General features: G+C 39.7%; 1 protein-coding gene across 3 annotated transcripts in view; it reads left to right on the forward strand.

Moving 5' to 3' along the window:
* The window catches only part of LOC139761033 (uncharacterized), a 43,582-nt gene extending 22,359 nt beyond the window's left edge, over nt 1–21,223 (forward strand). The window contains exons 2-9 of one of the 3 annotated variants that reach the window (XM_071684785.1): nt 3,382–4,929; nt 5,033–5,126; nt 7,194–7,351; nt 10,781–10,876; nt 14,266–14,374; nt 14,893–15,053; nt 18,497–18,629; nt 19,624–21,223. In XM_071684785.1, coding sequence (XP_071540886.1) covers nt 5,045–5,126; nt 7,194–7,351; nt 10,781–10,876; nt 14,266–14,374; nt 14,893–15,053; nt 18,497–18,629; nt 19,624–20,117 — 1,233 coding nt within the window. In that variant the 5' untranslated portion in view covers nt 3,382–4,929; nt 5,033–5,044 and the 3' untranslated portion in view covers nt 20,118–21,223. Of the gene's footprint in view, nt 1–3,381; nt 5,127–7,193; nt 7,352–10,780; nt 10,877–14,265; nt 14,375–14,892; nt 15,054–18,496; nt 18,630–19,623 lie in introns of all 3 variants that reach the window. The other 2 variants (XM_071684786.1, XM_071684783.1) reach the window with 2 other exon arrangements.
* Nucleotides 21,224–21,514: the final 291 nt, after the last annotated feature.

Below are 21,514 nucleotides of genomic sequence, written 5' to 3' on the forward strand. Positions count from 1 at the left end.
GTAAGGGTAAGAGAGATGTGTGGAAATAAAAAGAGCGTGGTTGAGAGAGCAGAAGAGGGTGTTTTGAAATGGTTTGGGCACATGGAGAGAATGAGTGAGGAGAGATTGACCAAGAGGATATATGTGTCGGAGGTGGAGGGAACGAGGAGAAGAGGGAGACCAAATTGGAGGTGGAAAGATGGAGTGAAAAAGATTTTGTGTGATCGGGGCCTGAACATGCAGGAGGGTGAAAGGAGGGCAAGAAATGCAGGAGGGTGAAAGGAGGGCAAGAAATAGAGTGAATTGGAGTCATGTGGTATACAGGGGTTGACGTGCTGTCAGTGGATTGAAGCAAGGCATGTGAAGCGTCTGGGGTAAACCATGGAAAGCTGTGTAGGTATGTATATTTGCGTGTGTGGACGTGTGTATGTACATGTGTATGGGGGGCGGGTTGGGCCATTTCTTTCGTCTGTTTCCTTGCGCTACCTCGCAAACGCGGGAGACAGCGACAAATTATGAAAAAAAGAAAAAAGATGTATATATATATATATATATATATATATATATATATATATATATATATATATATATATATATATATATATATATATACATATGAGTGTGTGTGTGTGTGTGTGTGTGTGTGTGTGTGTCAAAACGGATAATGGAGATATGTCAGAAACAAGAAACCTATATGATATATGCAATGGTCACCGGAATAATGGATATTTGTGTCATATTTTCAACGTGAATTGTCGCATGGAAATCTGGAGCGTGGGAGAGAGTTTGTTTATGGCCGGGTATTTTGTCTCTACGACGGCAATTACGACGAGAAACACGCCCTCTACGACATGTAGCAAGGAGTGTAGTAGCAAGGAGTGTAGGGCAAAGCCTACGGTCTACAATGACTGTTGCCGGAATGTTGGAGTAGGAAGGAGTGTAGGGGTAAAGCCTGGATTGTTGGCGGAATGTTGGAGTAGGAAGGAGTGTAGGGTAAAGCCTGGATTGTTGGAGGTTGTTGGCGGAATGTTGGAGTACGAGAGAGTTTTGTGAGATGAGAAAACTAAAGATTAGATTATTTTGTGTGTGTGTGTGTGTGTGTGTTTTCTAAGTGGATGTGGAATGGGGGGAAAACAGATGGAAGGGAGGAAATGAAAGGGACACACACGAGACTCGTGAACAAATGGAGAAGAAGAGATGAAGGTTATAGTGGAAACGAGAGGAGGGGTATCAGAATGAAGAGAATAGCATGATGGTGAATGAAGCGAGTGCAGGGCTGTTATGAAGGTAGGTGAATGTAGTGAGTGCAGGGGCTGTTATGAAGGTAGGTGAATGAAGTGAGTGCAGGACCTGTTATGAAGGTAGGTGAATGAAGTGAGTGCAGGGCCTGTTATGAAGGTAGGTGAATGAAGTGAGTGCAGGGCTGTTATGAAAGCAGGTCACAGTTAAAGAGGAAGATCTAACTGAGGGACGAACCCTCAGAAATGTGTTGGTTGTGGCCAGAGTGGCAGTCTGCGCGAGGTAGATCCAAGATTTCACAGTAAGACATAAGACGTTGTATATATATATATATATATATATATATATATATATATATATTCGTATGAGTCCACGGGGAAGATGGATGTTTACCAAATGGCGTCCTAGCTTCGTCTCTTCGATGTATATCAACTGACTGTTATATTTCTCTCTTGTGTCTCCCCTGATGATGTGATTATTACACGAAAGTGCACTTGGGAACTTTTCGTGTTTCATTTTCCAAGCAGACTCAGAGGAATATCTTGATCACGCGCAAAATTGTGATCCTTTCCAATATATATATATATATATATATATATATATATATATATATATATATATATATATATATATATATATATATATATATAAATATAAATATATGCATACTGGTATGTACCACACACATATACATAGTGATACGTAACACACTTAGGATGGTGTGTGTGTGTGTGTGTGTGTGTGTGTGTGTGTGTGTGTGTGTGTGTGTGTGTGTGTGATACATAGAAGACGTAGTACATATTCTGAAGGTTTAGGGACGGAGGCAACACGGGGTTTACGTAAATCTCTCTCCCCCTTTAACACACAAACAGTAATCACACACACACACACACATACACCCACACACACACACACACACACACACACACACACATTTCATACCTCCCCCCCCAAACATCCAGGTCAACAAACCCATAATTTCTCGAGTGCGCACCGACCCACTACCTTCTCCCGAGTCGCCAAACTCACGTTCTCAAAGGTATGTGTGTGTGTGTGTGTGTGTGTGTGTGTGTGTGTGTGTGTAATTGGCATCAAAACATGTTCCCTCATAAGCCCCCTAGCGTTTCCAAAAGGGCTGTTCTGGCCACCAAAGCTTCTCCTCCAGTGTGGTCACTGTGGTCGACATCCCTAAGGTTTTGGAAAGCAATGCGTAAAGGACCCCGAGCATCGAAGATTCCTCAAAAAGCGTATCTTTCTCCCAAGTTCCTCATACGCTTGGAGGCACTGGAACCAACCCCTCCCCCACCACACACACACACACACACACACACACACACACACACAAAATATCTACCCAACTACTTCTGTTCTTTCCAATCTCGTCTATCTCTCGCCTATACGTCCTCCTCCTCCTCCTCCTGCTTCTTCCTGGGAAACAAGTGTGCTAGTCTTGCGGTAGGTGACTTTCCAAAGGCTCATCCAGGACGAAGCGGCGCTGTTTTCAGGCGGAGGGAAATGTGGATTCTTGGAGAGGAATATCTTAGATGGAATTATACTCCTAATGATACAGCCCCGAGCTAGCGGAGGGAGTTCAGTAACTTTATATATAATATATATATATATATATATATATATATATATATATATATATATATATATATATATATATATATATACATTATCCCTGGGGATAGGGGAGAAAGAATACTTGCCACGTATTCCCTGCGTGTCGTAGAAGGCGACTAAAATGGGAGGAAGCTGAAGGGGGGCTGGAAATGTTCCCCTCCCATTTTTGGTTTTCCAAAAGAAGGAACAGAGAAGGAGGCCAAGGGAGGATATTTACTCTAAGGCTCAGTCCTCTTGTTCTTCACGCTACACCTCGCTACCGCGAGAGAGAGAGAGAGAGAGAGAGAGAGAGAGAGAGAGAGAGAGAGACAGAGAGACAGAGAGACAGACAGACACTAATCACTTGACGTCTATCATCAACACTCCTGCCTCTCTAAATCATTACCGTCTATGTAATATGAGCCAACATGGCTAATGGCCTATGGTGATTGTTAAGGTCTAGGTACGGGTCGTTAAGCCAGCCCTCGTCCCACACGAACGAACACAACATACCATTGTGTAAGCTGACTATTGATGTCTGTATTTTTTCTATTGCAGAGCCCTGGCATCCTTGAATATACATAGGCAAGATACGAGCAATATGGACGAAGTGTAACGAGATGAGGAACCCATGTTATCATTAAAAAGTGTAAATATTCCAAGGGAAAAAAATTTAAAAATCGTAAAACATGTTTGTGTATCACTGGAGACATAAATGATCAGTCAAACAGACAGAGGTAAGTTCTAAAATTTCAAGATCTAAAGAAAGGGCAAGTTTGGATTGATATAAAGAGGGACAAGACGGCTTAAAAAGAGATACACACAAGTGAAATTTTCTCATTGGAAATCGAATTAAAATCTTAAAAATTCTGGAAATTTAAAAATTCTGGAAATTTAAAAATTCTGGAAATTTAAGAATTCTGGAAATTTAAGAATTCTGAAAATAAAATACATAAAAATTTAAAAAGTGACCGTGAATTTAGAACATAACTAACAGAAAAATTTGAAAGTCGGAAACCATTATTAATTTTTCAGGCATAAAATTTAAAAATCACAAAATCTATTGCAAAAAAAAAATATATGGGACATGATAGTGACATGATTTAACCTAAAGGCGACACTTTGGCCGTAACATGAGTGACTTTGTACTTATGATAATGTGTCATGTCATTTCAGAATGTTGAAATAAACTAACAAAATACGTAAAAAAAGAAAAAAAAGAAAAAATATTTGTCGAGTGACATTCATATATAGCAACATATCTGATATAACAGTATTTCATTTACATGAATTTTACGAATTAAAAAAATATATATATATAAAACACTTCGCAAGTAACTTGTAAAAAAAAAATACACATTTAAATTTGTGCAAGCAAGTTATAAAAAAAGCCAACACATTTAAATTTTACGTTTTACGAAGGAAAATACATAAGAAAAAATGACTTGGAATTTCATTTGTGAAATGAATAAGGGAAGAATACAATGAATAAATGATGAAAAAAATGGTTGAAATTACTAAAAAAAAAAAAGTGATTAAAGGTTAGAAACAAATAGCAAAACAAGAACAAAACAAAAACACTACATTACAAAACCAGATTACATTATAGATGAAGATACACCAATGAAATATACGAGTAAGTGTATTAAGATAAGGTTAGAAAACAGGAACTGAAACTGGAAATAAAAAGAAGACGAAAGATATATACATAAAGAAAATATGTGATAAATATAGAAAGATGTGAATTGAGGGGAAAAAAAGCGAATATAAAGAAAAGACAAGATAGAATAAAGGATCCAGTGTAAGGAGAAATGTGAATAATAACCATTAAATCAAAGTAAAGGAAGAAGAAGGAATAATAAATAAGGAGAATATAAATAAATAAAGAGAATATAAACAAGGTTATAATAAGTGAAAAGAGAAAAAATCTACACAAGAAAGGGAGAGAGAAGCAATAATTTATTGGAATAAGATAGAACACAGAAAACAAATTGGTGAACGTAAAGTGGCGAACGTAAAGAAGTGAACGTATAGTGTTGAACGTAAAGTGGTGAACGTAAAGAGGTGAACGTATAGTGTTGAACGTAAAGTGGTGAACGTAAAGTGGTGAACGTATAGTGCTGAACGTAAAGTGGTGAAGGTAAAGTTGTGAACAAATAAGACAGAAAACAGAAAAAAGTGGTGAACGTAAAGTGGTGAACGTAAAGAGGTGAACGTAAAGATGGAAATAAAAGGAATGTTTATCCTCCAAATATTGTGCGTGCTGAGTCTGTCTATACCCTCGCACTCTGACCAGGATGGGGGTAAGTGCCTTCTATTGTCTAGTGAGTGCGTGAGTTAATGAGAGAAAGAGAGAGAGAGAGAGAGAGAGAGAGAGAGAGAGAGAGAGAGAGAGAGAGAGAGAGAGTTGATCCTCGTTAGAGATAGGAAATTACTTATGTAAGAGATAGGAAATTATTCATGTACGAGAGAATGAGAGAGAGAGAGAGAGAGAGAGAGAGAGAGAGAGAGAGAGAGAGAGAGAGAGAGAGAGAGAGAGAGAGAGAGAGATGATCCTCGTTAGAGATAGGAAATTATTCATGTACGAGAGAGAGAGAGAGAGAGAGAGAGAGAGAGAGAGAGAGAGAGAGAGAGAGAGAGAGAGAGAGTTGATCGTCGTTAGAGATAGGAAATTATTTATGTACGAGAGAGATAGAGATAGAGAGAGAGAGAGAGAGAGAGAGAGAGAGAGAGAGAGAGAGAGAGAGATGATCCTCGTTAGAGACAGGAAATTATTCATGTACGAGAGAATGAGAGAGAGAGAGAGAGAGAGAGAGAGAGAGAGAGAGAGAGAGAGAGAGAGAGAGAGAGAGAGAGAGAGAGAGTTAACCCGGGTATATAACCCCTTGCATCTCCTACTGATGAAACACACCAAAGATCGCTCCAACGTCTCACTAAATTATTCAACTTTGTGCATTGACATTATTCTGAGCCTAACACAGAGACGTCTTTGCTTCCTAGACATTCCACTGCTCTCAAATATCATATTCCCATTGAACACAACAATTCAATTTTTCTCTCCCCAAAAAAACACTTCAGTTTGCTAAACTCTTTTTTTTAATTTCCCTTCGACTATCCTGTTCCCTCTCTTGCTTTCTAAATACTTTCTTCTGACGACTCGTGTCTGTCCCCCTCTGTCAAAAATTTGCTCGAATTCCCTTCCCTGTCTCATGAAAAAATAAAAGTTTTCCATGTCAAAAATTTATGTTCCCTGCCTGTCAAATACAGGTACCTCTCCCTGTCAAATACAGGTACCTCTCCTTGTCAAATACAGGTACCTCTCCCTGTCAAATGCAGACACCTCTCCCTGTCAAATACAGGCACCTCTCCCTGTCAAATACAGGCACCTCTCCCTGTCAAATACAGGCACCTTTCCCTGTCAAATACAGACACCTCTCCCTGTCAAATACAGGCACCTCTCCCTGTCAACCAGTGAAACACACCTGTCAAAAATTGATGTCTCCTTAGCACAGGGTAATGTGTGCCTATCCCACACGTATATCTCCTTTCCCAGAAAGTAACGTCTCTCTCTCTCTCTCTCTCTCTCTCTCTCTCTCTCTCTCTCTCTCTCTCTCTCTCTCTCTCTCTCACACACACACACACACACACACACACACACACACACACACGTCTCATTCCTTTTTGAACCGATTTATGGAGATGATTCAATTTTTCTTTTGGTAGTCATTTTCTCTCTCTCTCTCTCTCTCTCTCTCTCTCTCTCTCTCTCTCTCTCTCTCTCTCTCTCTCTCTCTCTCTCTCCCACCAATGCGTCCCATTCCTTTTTGAACCTTGATATTTTTTCGATTTATGGAGACAATTCAATTTTTCTTTTGGTAAAATTCTCTCTCTCTCTCTCTCTCTCTCTCTCTCTCTCTCTCTCTCTCTCTCTCTCTCTCTCTCTCTCTCTCACACACACACACACACACACACACACACACACACAAACGTCCCATTCCTTTTTGAACTTCGAAATCTTTCCATTCATGGAGATAATTTTTCTTTGGTAAAATTCTCTCTCTCTCTCTCTCTCTCTCTCTCTCTCTCTCTCTCTCTCTCTCTCTCTCTCTCTCTCTCTCTCTCTCTCACACACACACACACACACACACACACACACACACACACACACACAAACGTCCCATTCCTTTTTGAACTTCGAAATCTTTCCATTCATGGAGATAATTTTTCTTTGGTAAAATTCTCTCTCTCTCTCTCTCTCTCTCTCTCTCTCTCTCTCTCTCTCTCTCTCTCTCTCTCTCTCTCTCTCTCTCCCACAACAAGCCTGATATCCCATGCTGACGGTCAAAACTACCATTTTGCTCCCGGACCAGCCCGCTGGACCAGCAACCACCACAACCAGGTGGAGGTCACGGGAGGTCAAAAGGTCACAGGCGGGAGGTTCGTGACCCGAAACAATAGCATCGTCACAGCCCAGGTCGGAGCGTCCGTCATTCTCCACTGCAAGACCTCCAGTGCCACTGGCGGCTTGGTGAGTGCCACTTCAGGGGAAAGCCTAAAGGGGGAGTGATACAGTGGGGTTCAAGGGGGAGCTAAAGGGGGAATGACACAGTGGGGCGAAAGGGGAGCTACAGGGGGAATGACACAGTGGGGCGAAAGGGGGAACTAAAGGGGGAATGACACAGTGGGGTTCAAGGCGGAGCTAAAGGGGGAGTGACACAGTGGGAAGGGGCTAAAGGGGGAATGACACAGTGGGGCGAAAGGGGGAGCTAAAGGGGGAGTGACACAGTGGGGCTAAAGGGGGAGCTAAAGGGGGAGTGACACAGTGGGGTTCAAGGGGGAGCTAAAGGGGGAGAGAGACAGTGGGGCGAAAGGGGGAGCTACAGGGGGAATGACACAGTGGGGTTCAAGGGGGAGCTAAAGGGGGAGTGACACAGTGGGGCTCAAGGGGGAGCTAAAGGGGGAGTGACACAGTGGGGTTCAAGGGGGAGCTAAAGGGGGAGAGACACAGTGGGGCTAAAGGGGGAGCTAAAGGGGGAGAGACACAGTGGGGCGAAAGGGGGACCTAAAGGGGGAGTGACACAGTGGGGCAAGGGAGGATGCCACAGTGGGCAAGGGGGGATAAAGGGGGAATGACAGGGCTAAAGGGAGGCTGCCGTAGTGGGGCAAGGGGGGCTGAAGGGGGAGTGCCACATTGGGGCAAGGGGGTAAGGAGAGGCCAAGAGTTAGGGTTGGTAAAGTGCCAAAATCTGTGTTAAAGGTGTGCCAAACTTTGGGGTGGGGGGGGCCATGCCTAGAGGGAAGTGAAGAATGGCACTCGAGTGAGAGTAAATGGCACTCGAGTGAGAGTAAATGGCACTCGAGTGAGAGTAAATGGCTCTCGAGTGAGAGTAAATGGCTCTCGAGTGAGTAAATGGCTCTCGAGTGAGAGTAAATGGCACTCGAGTGAGAGTAAATGGCTCTCGAGTGAGAGTAAATGGCACTCGAAGAAGAGGGAGAGGAGGCATGGCACCCACTGGCAAAGGGGTGGAAAGCCAAAAGGGGGGACTACTTAAGGAGAGGAAGGCACTGTCCCTCAGTGGACAGTAATCCACTGGGTAGGTCGAGGAGAGAATATCACTGTAAACAGTGCCATAAGACAACTTTAGCACTACGAACAGTGCCAAGAGTCACCTAGGGGTAAAGACAGTGCCATGAGTCACCTGGGAGAACACAGTGCCATGAGAGTCACCTGGGGTACAGACAGTGCCAAGTCACCTGGGGAAGAGACAGTGCCAAGAGTCACCTAGGGTAACTGACAGTGCCAAGAGTCACCTAAGGGAACAGACAGTGCCATGAGTCACCTGGGGAAGAGACAGAGCCAAGAGTCACCTAGGGGTAAGGACAGTGCCATGAGTCACCTGGGGAAGAGACAGAGCCATGAGTCACCTGGGGGCACAGACAGTGCCATGAGTCACCTGGGGGTACAGACAGTACCAGGAAAGTCACCTACGGGTACAGATAGTGCCAAGAGTCACCTTGGGGTACAGACAGTGCCATGACACTATCAAGTGCCGTAAGTTAGACCAAGTTACCCATATCAGAAGCAGTCATTTGCCACTTTATCGACCCCCCGACTCTCTTAATATTCCCCCCCCCCACCCCCACCCCTTGCTAAATATTCATTTCTTTCATATTTAAGATCGAGATAAAATATTCGTGTGTCGGCTACGCTGCAGAGAAAATATTCAGATCTTCCCGTACATGACAGATGATGTATTCATATTTCTCACCGCACCACAAAATAGAGTATTCGGATTTAAGGTGAAATAATCAATATTTTCACCTAAGAAAATAATGGGATATTTTCTCTCTCTTCTTTAAACTCCAAATCAAAAATATTGTGATTCAACCAACTCCACATATCTGACATTCAAATCTTCTCAAAGATCATAGACCAAAGATTCAGGTGTTCCCTATTCCACATATCAGATATTCACATACCCTCAGGGGTCAAAAGCCAAATACTCCAATCTTCCTATACGCTAAGGACCAAATATTTTGGGTTTTCATACTCATAATGAACCAAATGGCCTAGTCATCCCTTTACGCCAAATACGCATGCCCAAATACGCGGAGTTTTTCGTCCACCAACGACGAAATATTCCGGGCTTTCCCCCTACGCCAAATATCAAAATATTTACATGTCCCAAACATTAAGGGTTTAACATTCTCATTTTCCATTGCGCAATAGAACAGATATTCGGATTTCTCCATACATAAGAGGCCAGGTATTAATATTCGCCCCGAATACTGGCCAAATATCAAGATTTTACCCCAACACCAAGTACCCAAATATTTTTTTCCTAAAAACCCAAATATTCATTTTTTTCCCTTCAATATTAATTCTTGCCTTGCAGTTCTGGGAACCTATGTGTTCTGTGTGTATATAAATAAATAAATAAATAAATATATATATATATATATATATATATATATATATATATATATATATATATTATATATATATATATATATATATATATATTAGCAAATTTACTAATTATATATGTGATTCAGATAGGGAAAGTATTACTATAAATCTTTACCTCAACAGTTTTTAAGGTATGTTAATTAACATCATGTCCCTGGGAGGTAGTTTAAACTATGTTAATTAACATCATGTCCCTGGGAGGTAGTTTAAACTATGTTAATTAACATCATGTCCCTGGGAGGTAGTTTAAACTATGTTAATTAACATCATGTCCCTGGGAGGTAGTTTAAACTGTTAATTAACATCATGTCCCTAGGAGGTATTTTAAACTTAATTAACATCATGTACCTGGGAGGTAGTTTAAACTTAATTAACATCATGTACCTGGGAGGTAGTTTAAACTATGTTAATTAACAAGTCTATCACCTCTGGGAAAACAGCTTACCCATGTTGAACTCTGTTAAATTAGTGTTTTCTAATGATGGGTGCACGTAGCACTTGTTGGCACGTGGCAGCCCCTGTCTCTCTCTCTCTCTCTCTCTCTCTCTCTCTCTCTCTCTCTCTCTCTCTCTCTCTCTCTCTCTCTCTCTCTCTCTATCTATCTCACTCTCCCCTCACAGATGTTATGAATTAAGAGGAGACTAACAGCCTCTCTCTCTCTCTCTCTCTCTCTCTCTCTCTCTCTCTCTCTCTCTCTCTCTCTCTCTCTCTCTCTCTCTCTCTATCTATCTATCTATCTATCTATCTATATATATATACATATATATATATATATATATATATATATATATATATATATATATATATATATATATATATATATATATCTACCTATCTATATCTATCTATCTCTCTCCCCTCATATGAATTAAGAAGAGACTTAAGAGTCTCTCTCTCTCTCTCTCTCTCTCTCTCTCTCTCTCTCTCTCTCTCTCTCTCTCTCTCTCTCTCACTCACTCACTCTCTCTCTCTCTCTCTCCCCTGCAGGTATCCTGGATCAGAAAGAGGGATTATCAGCTTTTGACAGTGGGTCTCCACGCCCACTCCAGCGATGACCGATTCTCAGTGAACTACGTCCACTGGGTAAGTTCAAAAGTGGCTCACTGTGTTGAAAATGATGATGATGATGATGATGATGATGATGATGATGATGATGGTGATGATGATGATGATAATGGTGATGATGATGATGATCTTAGACGATAGTGACATGAATAGTGACAGTGGTACATGGATAGTGACAGTGGTACATGGATAGTGACAGTGGTACATGGATAGTGACAGTGGTACAAGGATAGTGACAGTGGTACATGGATAGTGACAGTGGTACATGGATAGTGACAGTGGTATGTGATGAGGAGAAGCCTAGTGGTGTAGTTTCTTCTTCATTTAACTTCATAGTACCATTTGGTTAGTACCAATTCCCATTTTCCACTTCCTGTTTACAGTAATCCAGGACGTCTTTGCAATCATCCAAATTTCTTACGAAGAAAAAGGAAAATGTTGCAAATCATTTTAAAAAATTGTTGCAGACCATTTAAAAAAAATGTTGCAGACCATTTAAAAAAAATGTCAGACCATTTAAAAAAAATGTTGCAGACCATTTAAAAAAGACAGTTGCAGACCATTTAATAAAGATGGTTGCAGACCATTCTAAAAAAAAAAAAAAAATGCTGCTGACCATTTTACAAAATGCAGCAGACCATTTAAGAAATGTTGCAGATCATTGAAAAGAAATGCAGCAGATCATTAAAAAAAAAAAAGTCGCAGACCATTTAAAAAAGACTGTTGCAGACCATTCAAAAAAGATTGTCGCAAACCATTTAAAAAATATGGTTACAGACCATTCTAAAAAAAAAAAAAAAGTGCTGACCATTTTACAAAATGCAGCAGACCATCTACAAATGTTGCAGACCATTTACAAAATGCAGTAGATCATTTAAAAAAAAAATGTTGCAGACCATTTTAAAAAATGTTGCAGACTATCTAATAAAATGTTGCAGACTACTTTTTTTAAAAAAAAATTGCTATTTGCAGACTATTTAAAAAAATGTTGCAGACTTAAAAAAAATGTTGCAGACTTAAAAAAAAATGTTGCAGACCTAAAAAAAATGTTGCAGACCTAAAAAAATGTTGCAGACCTAAAAAAAATGTTGCAGACCTAAAAAAAAATGTTGCAGACCTAAAAAAAATGTTGCAGACCTAAAAAAAATGTTGCAGACCTAAAAAAAAATGTTGCAGACCTAAAAAAAAAAATGTTGCAGACCATTTTTTTAAAAAATGTTGCAGACCATTTAAAAAAAATGTTGCAGACCATTTATTCCAGGAGCGATTTTTTAACAGCCAGCCTTAATGAGTTGGGTCTTTAATCATCCTATTTAATACACTAGTTAATTACTTTTATAAGTGATGAAGATTATTATGAAAAGCATAATGTGCTCGCTAAGATTATCTGGTGTTAAGCAGAAACTGATTGGTACTGGAGATTGGTACTAGTGATTGGTACTAGTGATTGGTACTGGCGATTGGTACTAGTGATTGGTACTAGTGATTGGTACTGGTGATAGATACTGCCGATTGGTACTGGCGATTGGTACCGAAATATGTGAAAATATGTGAAACACGATCTTATATCCTATTAAGACTGAGGAAGTATATATCAGATAATCCATGTGAATATTCAATGCTATCATACACTCACATACCTCAGATCATCACACAAACTTCACATAATCACACACACATAAAAATCAATCTAAAAAAAATTAAATCACATAGAATCACATAAAAACCATCTCAGAATAATACCAGTCACATGGCTTCATCACATATCAACAGCATACCTTAATACACAAATGGGTGTATGATATTCACTTAATATTTACTTTAAAAGATACTTTATAAAGACACATTTGAGACGACTATCATACATCAGCTACAATCAAATACACATCATACTTATAATGCAATCACCATAAATACATCCACTGTAGTTCAGGCCAGTGTCACCTTCCACGATACAATAAAAATACGATCTCTGGGGGTCATAATACAATCTCTGGGGGGGTCGTAATATAATCTCTGGGGGGTATATCAGGGGTTTCATTTCAAATGGAGTGGTTTTCGAAGATTCATCTGATCTCTTCGTGTGATCAGTGTGTCTGTAGTTTCAAAGTGTATATTACAGCTTGGGAGAGGAAGATACCGTGTGATCCATAATGTATTCCTCATTTACAGTGTGGGCCCTTTTTTTTTTTTTTGAGTACGACGGTACGACCCTAAACACGACGGTACGACCCTCAAACTCGACGATATGATTCAAACACGATGGTACGACCCTCAAACACGACGGTACGACCCTCAAACTCGACGATATGAGACTCAAACTCGAGGGTACGGCCCTAAACACGACGGTACGATCCTCAAACTCGACGATACGACCCTCAAACTCGACGATATGAGACTCAAACGCGATGGTACTACCCTCAAACACGACGGTACGACCCTCAAACTCGACGATATGAGACTCAAACGCGATGGTACGACCCTCAAACACGACGGTACGACCCTTGATACGACGGTTTGACCCTTGGGTATGAGGAGTAGTTACCCTTTAAGCTGACCCTTCTGTGTGTGTGTGTGTGTGTGTGTGTGTGTGTGTGTGTCTGTGTGTCTGTGTGTGTGTGTGTGTGTGTGTGTGTGTGTGTGTGTGTGTGTGTGTGTGACCAAGCTGCACGCCCCACACGTGAAAATCACTACAGCAAAGCAGAACAAAAAAATTAAATCCTCTTTTCGTCTCTTAATCATATTCCCCATCCTCAAACCAATGATCATCCCACAAACGAAAACCAAACACATGAGACAAACAAACACCACACTCCACACCCCAAAGAATAAACAAAAGGCTAAGAACACAACACAAAAAGGTTGTTTGAATTCTCCTTGGCTTCAAACAGGGGGGATGGCCCCGGGTCACGACGCATTATAAGTTATTTTCTCAAAGAAAACAAAAGAAAAGAGAAAGATTTAAGATGTGTGAGAAACAGATATATATATATATATATATATATATATATATATATATATATATATATATATATATATATATATATTACTTATCTATTTTGCTTTGTCGCTGTCTCCTGCGTTAGCGAGGTAGCGCAAGGAAACAGACGAAAGAATGGCCCAACCCACCCACATACACATGTATATACATACACGTCCACACACGCAAATATACATACCTATACATAACGTATACATATATATATATACACACACAGACATATACATATATACACATGTACACAATTCATACTGTCTGCCTTCATTCATTCCCGTCGCCACCTCGCCACACATGGAATAACAACCCCCTCCCCCCTCATGTGTGCGAGGTAGCGCTAGGAAAAGACAACAAAGGCCCCATTCGTCCACACACTCAAGTCTCTAGCTGTCATATATTCTACCCACAGGACTGGCAACTACATGTCCGTTATGTGCAACCGCGAGATGCAGGAGTCTACGAATGTCAAGTGTCCTCACACCCCCCAACGTCGCTTTTCGTCCACCTCGACGTCGTGGGTAAGTTCTACGTCTTAACGTTCAACGAGAGAGGTCGTGGGTAAGTTCTACGTCTTAACGTTCAACGAGAGAGGTCGTGGGTAAGTTCTACGTCTTAACGTTCAACGAGAGAGGTCGTGGGTAAGTTCTACGTCTTAACGTTCAACGAGAGAGGTCGTAGGTAAGTTCTACGTCTTAACGTTCAACGAGAGAGGTCGTGGGTAAGTTCTACGTCTTAACGTTCAACGAGAGAGGTCGTGGGTAAGTTCTACGTCTTAACGTTCAACGAGAGAGGTCGTAGGTAAGTTCTACGTCTTAACGTTCAACGAAGTCTTAAAACGGTACGTTGAAACGAATTTATGATGATGGTTCAATCGTTGTATAACGACAATGAGGCATCATTTATAGCACTGAGTTCTATAACCATCTATCTATCTAGAGAAAAAAATAAGATTAGGTTTCTCTAACTTTATAGCAAATAGTGTGTGTGTGTGTCTGTGTAATCCTTTTTCAAAGCCACGTTTCCCTCTCCCTGACAGAAGCGCAAGCAGAGATCCTCGGCGCTCCTGAGAAACACGTCAAGCTGGGGTCGACTCTGCGCCTGGTATGCATTATGCATCACACAACAGAAGCCTTATCCTACGTCTTCTGGTACCGTGGAGCAGACATGATTAACTACGAGTCCGAAGATGGCGCTGGGGTAACTAATTGCCAGGGGGTCATTTTAGTGTTGTGGTATATGGGGGGCGACGGAGGGGTGCGTGTGTGTCCAATTTCATTAGTGTGGGTTAAGGACTTTATGTTGTAAGGGGGGGGGGGTATTTTTCTAGTGGGGAGGGGGGATCTTTCATGGTGGGGTTCAATGATGTTATGATGTGAAAGATACTATACGATGGTAAGATAAATATTTGATGGAGGAGTAGATATATTTCAGAGGGTAGATATACGAGGGGCAGGATATATATATATATATATATATATATATATATATATATATATATACACACACAAACATCCAACAGCCAGGATCGAACCCGGGACCCCTGTGCAAGAGGCAGGCATGCGAACCGCTAGGCTATGGGCCTGGCTAATATATATATATATATATATATATATATATATATATATATATATATATATATATATATATATATATATATATATATATTATTCTATTGTGGAATGCAGATTTAATGATTGAGGTAAATATTCTATAGAAGGGTACAGAGGTGGCGATGGGAATGAATAAAGGCAGACAGTTTGCATTTATGTACATGTGTTTATATGTAATATGTCTGTGTGTGTATATATATGTATACGTTGAGATGTATAGGTATGTATATTTGCGTGTGTGGACGCGTATGTATATACATGTGTATGTGGGTGGGTTGGGCCATTCTTTCGTCTGTTTCCTTGCGCTTCCTCGCTAACGCGGGAGACAGCGACAAAGCAATATGAATAAATAAATGAATATATATATATATATATATATATATATATATATATATATATATATATATATATATATATATATACTATGCCACTGGGGTGAACATATGAATCTTGTTCATACGTTATTGGTTTAAATATTCTAAAATGGGGAAAAATATTACTCATGCTGTCATTATAGTACTTCCAAATCAATATTTCTCTACTTCTTTTATCATATTTGAGTTGTATATTTCGTAGCAAGGTATATGTTTCTTCGGTAAATGGAGTATAGACGCCTCATTCTGCGGTAAGATATTTTTTTGTTTTGTCTTATGGTGCGAGGTTAAACGGCCATGGACAAAGGAGCAGTCAACTTTCTACTTCACTGACTCACTACAGATAATGTAGACTGTAGCAACGAAATCAACCCTTGGGGTTCAGTCTGGAGGAATCCCAGACCAGGAATTTGACCCCGTCTCATTTTGCAAAGATTTCAAGTTAATCTTTGTATAATGTCATGATCTTAATACGAAAATTATAAGTTTCCATTATATATATATATACAAGGCGACTAAAAGGGGAGGGAGCGGGTGGCTGGAAATCCTCCCCTCTCATTTTTTTTAATTTTCCAAAAGGAGGAACAGAGAAGGGGGCCAGGTGAGGATATTCCCTCAAAGGCCCAGTCCTCTGTTCTTAACGCTACCTCGCTGATGCGGGAAATGGCGAATAGTATGAAATATATATATATATATATATATATATATATATATATATATATATATATATATATATATATATATATATATATATTTCTATGAGTCCACGGGGAAAATAAAACACGGTGAGTTCCCAAGTACACTTTCGTGTAATAAACACATCATTACGAGATAAAGAAATATTATATGTTGACATACAACGAAGAGATGTAGCTAGGACACCATTTGGACAATCACGTGCTTACCAAATGGCGTCCTAGCTACGTTTCTTCGTTGTACATCAACTGACTGATATATTTCTCTCTTGTCTCCCCCTTGATGATTTTGATTATCACACGAAAGTGCACTTGGGAACTTATCGTGTCTCATTTTCCCCGTGGACTCAAAGGAATATTATATATATATATATATATATATATATATATATATATATATATATATATATATATATATATATATATATATACACGTATTTTATGCTGAAGGGTTAAATATATATGTTCTCTGAGGGCAGATACAAAATGTTTTTATTCGTAATGGGCTTTGATGAATAGCGATAGGGAAAAAAATATATTCATACCATTTTTTTCCCCCTTTTTTAAAAAACTTGTTGTACACACAATTTCGTTGTAACATTATGAGGGGAATGGATTTTTTTCATTTTTCGTGAGCACGTATAAAAACTGTAGTATGACAGTACGTTTTCACAGTGATGGGGTCTTAAGCAAACGTTTTCACAGTGATGGAGTCTTAAGCAAACGTTTTAAGGAGAAAAAAACGTTTTGAAGACGCTCCAGGATTTTATTATAGCTTTATAATACTAGAAGAAAAATCATTTACATTTCACGGAGCTTTAACTCGTAAGACACTTTCTTTGTCGTTATTATTTGTTATATATACGTAAATAGTGCATATGAGGGCGCACTTCCATATAACATACTAAACTCCAAAAACCAGGATCGAACCCGGGACCCCTGCGTAAGAGGCGGGAGCGCTACCGCTAGGCAGAGGCGATCATAGCCTTCTACGCAGGAGTACCGGTCGATCCTGGCTATTGGAGGGTAGTGTATGTGTATATATATATATATATATATATATATATATATATATATATATATATATATATATATATATATATATATATATATATATTTTTTCTTTCTTTCAAACTATTCGCCATTTCCCGCATTAGCGAGGTAGCGTTAAGAACAGAGGACTGGGCCTTTGAGGGAATACCCTCACCTGGCCCAATTCTCTGTTCCTTCTTTTGGAAAAAAAAAAAAAAAAAAAAAGAGGGGAGGATTTCCAGCCCCCCGCTCCCTCCCCTTTTAGTCGCCTTCTATCCCTGGGGATAGGGGATTAAGATATATATATATATATATATATATATATATATATATATATATATATATATATATATATATATTCCTACGAGTCCACGGGGAAAATGAAGCACGATAAGTTCCCAAGTGCACTTTCGTGTCATAATCACATCATCAAGGGAGACACAAGAGAGAAATATAGCAGTCCGTTGATCTAAAACGAAGCGACGTAGCTAGGACGCCATTTGGTAAACATGTGACTGTCCACGACAGACAACGATCGCATCATAAACTTATTATGTGGACAAGAAGGTGAACTGTTTACAAATTTTATCAACAATAAAGCAATCCAATTTGTATAGACCATCACTAATATTAAGATTATAATTCTTTGTGTATTTAATAATAGAAGATTCAATGATATTTCTCGTGGTGCTGGAGTTAAGAGTTAATAACTGAGATTGCTGAAAAGAACACATGGAAAAGGACACACGAAAATCCTGAGCGCTTTCGGGTATTAACAGATCTTCGTGTTTCCTTTCTCCTGTGGTTCTCTCAGGAAGGTGGCCTCTAAGCAATGGTTGTTTCTGGTTTGACAGGGCGAGGTTGTGGGAAGTGATGACCACACAAGTGTATTAATGGCCTCTAAGCAATGGTTGTTTCTGGTTTGACAGAGCGTGGTTGTGGAAAGTGATGACCACACAAGTGTATTGATGGTGACCAGCGCTAACAGGCACCACTCAGGTAACTACACATGTGCGCCGTCCAATACCAAGCCAGCTTCTATCCTGGTGCACATCCTGAATGGTGAGTCCTCCTGTTATCTTCACTATCCTCACTATCACCACCATTGGCACTACTAATGTTTCATCACGGTCTTTCACAATCATTGTTGATAACTATGTCCAGCTTCATCAGATGTTATCATAAATACATGTTTACAACCAGAATCACAATAATGTTTACAACCAGAATCAAAACACGTTAGCAATGATCTCAAAAAACTGTCACTATACACTCATTATCATCATCACTATACACCTCTGTCACCGTATAATTTCAATATCCTTCATCTTCACTTCACACAAGCAAGAAACTGCATCTTCATTATTCACTACCAAAGACACTACATCTTTATCATTCACTACATATTCTCACCTTTTAAGTTTTTCATTTCTATTATCGTAGTTCTCTATCTTATTTCATCGTCAACAAACACCATCATTAACCACTAATATCACAATCATTTACTATTCACTATTACCCATCCATCGACTTTTTCACTATCTCTCTAAATCATCCTTCTTTCAATAACTACTATTATTGCTCTCCTTAATATCATCACCGATATCCATTCATCATTATCACCATCAGCTATGAAATCACTATCATCAACCATTCTAAAATTATATATTTGCATATCATACTTTGAACTTTTACATTACAAAATATATACATAGAACTGGATGCACGATTATATAGATTGTCTTTTATTACATATTTATAACAAACATTTGTTCCTACTCAAATATAGAAATACTTAAATACCACAACAGTAATGATAAAAGATCCAAAAGAACGTTGATAAAATAGCACTAAAGACGCCACAGAGAGTGCCTGTTCAAAACCACCACAATACATACCACACAAGATACCACAGAAGGCACCACACAAGACGCCACAGTAATATTATGACATAAACCACAAAACCACCACAAAAGGAATAACAAAAGCACCTCACAAGACACCACAAAAGCCTCCTTTATTGCGTCTACTTCTTGCACTTCCCCATTTTCGCCAGAAGAATACCCTGCTGCCATGCAACATGGGGGCGAATCCTCATCCTCCATAGGGGCTGAACCCCCCTCTCTCGTGACGTTGCTGGCCCTACTGTCGCTCCTCCTACTCATCCAGCTGTCACTGGCACCCCCTGGCACTCCCTGGTCACTGCTGAGGGTCACCGCCCCCTCCACAGACGGCAGGAAAAAGTCGAGGACGTCCCCGTTTTATGGGGACGTTTGGGAGGGGGTGCGACACAGGTCCGACGCGTCGGAACAGCGACCGGTAACAGAAACGACAGTCCTGATGGCAAAAGGAGCAGCAGCAACAGGAACAACAGAGCTCTGTACAACAGCTACACCAACAGCAGAGGCAACAGCAGCAACAGGGACAACAGAGCTCTGTACAACAGCAGCAGCAACGGTGACAACGGCGAGAGTAACAGTGTCTTTCCAAGGAAGAAATGCATCGGGTCAGAGAGAACCCACCAATAACCTGTTTTTTATATACTCATAAAATAGTCTGTATTTAATTCCAAATTTTATATATAATGGGGAAAACTCCTTTCACCCCCATATTTCTAGCCCCCCCTTCAGTACGACGTTGCGACCCTTAGGCACGCGGGGACGACGACCCTTGAGCACGACGGTAAGGCCAAAGGCCAAATCATCACACCCATGGGTCGTACCGTCGTGCTTGAGCCTTAAAAGTCGTACCCAAGGGTCGTTTTCCGTCGTACTAAAGGTTTTAAAAGATAATGAATGCTTGATACCTGGAGATGTTTATATTGTTCTCTATATCAATTACTCACTAATTAGTCTAAAAAAAAAAAAAGGTAGACCATGAATCCAGAAGATTCAAACCCCATTTAAAATTTAGGAGTTAATCACGTGTCTTTTATAAGTGTAATTAACGGCATGATTGTCTGTCTGTTTGTGTGTGTGTGTCATTTCTGTGAGGTATTTGTGAGCGTGTTCGTGTATGCTTTTGACTGTGTGTGTGTGTGTGTGTGTGTGTGTGTGAGTGTGTGTGTGTGTGTGTGTGTCCTGTCTATGCCTATGTGTGTATGTCTGTTTGCATGTTTGTTTGATTGTGTGTATGTGTGTGTGTGTGTGTGTGTGTGTGTGTGTGTTTTCATACATGTACCTAAGTGTGAGAATATGCATGACCTGGGCTGACCTCGTCTCTCCTCTTAATGACCCACAACACGCAACACTCCTTTACCTCAACAGCCTCACTAACCAGGATTAATATTGCTTTCACATTTACTCCACCAATATATTTCATTGAGCGCTTTTTTACGGATTATGTATATATTTCCTCGGAAAAAAATAAGAGTATTATTGAAAAGGTAATATTTCAATTATAAAACATGGAAAGCGCTAATCATTTCGATGAAAAATAGTGTGTGTGTGTGTGTGTGTGTGTGTGTGTGTGTGTGTTCGTGTAATTACCTCTTTATAAAGTACAGGGAGGGAGCTCTACGTAACCGAGGCTCTTATCTACCGAGCGTTCAATACTGTCATACGACTTTTCAGTGTTTTGAGAACTGTAAGCATTCACAGTCTTATAAATTCCTCGTATTCATCTATTGCCCTTATACAATAAACGTAGTTCTGTATTATCTTTTTTTTTCTTTAAACAACGTCCTTTCTTAATGTTTTGGCATTTGGGTGATCTATCTACAAGGTTATGTGATCGAATAACCAATTACTCTTCTCTCTTCCACGGTGGACAGATAAATAATCTATAACCTCTCACTGTAATGGAGCTCTCTCAATATTAATATCATCTATTTTGCTCTCCTCTGCATCTTTTATATATATATATATATATATATATATATATATATATATATATATATATATATATATATATATATATATATTAGTTCTTTGTACCACATCTTTTAA

The sequence above is a fragment of the Panulirus ornatus genome, chromosome 39 (assembly GCF_036320965.1).
Source record: "Panulirus ornatus isolate Po-2019 chromosome 39, ASM3632096v1, whole genome shotgun sequence".
Lineage (NCBI taxonomy): Eukaryota > Metazoa > Arthropoda > Malacostraca > Decapoda > Palinuridae > Panulirus > Panulirus ornatus.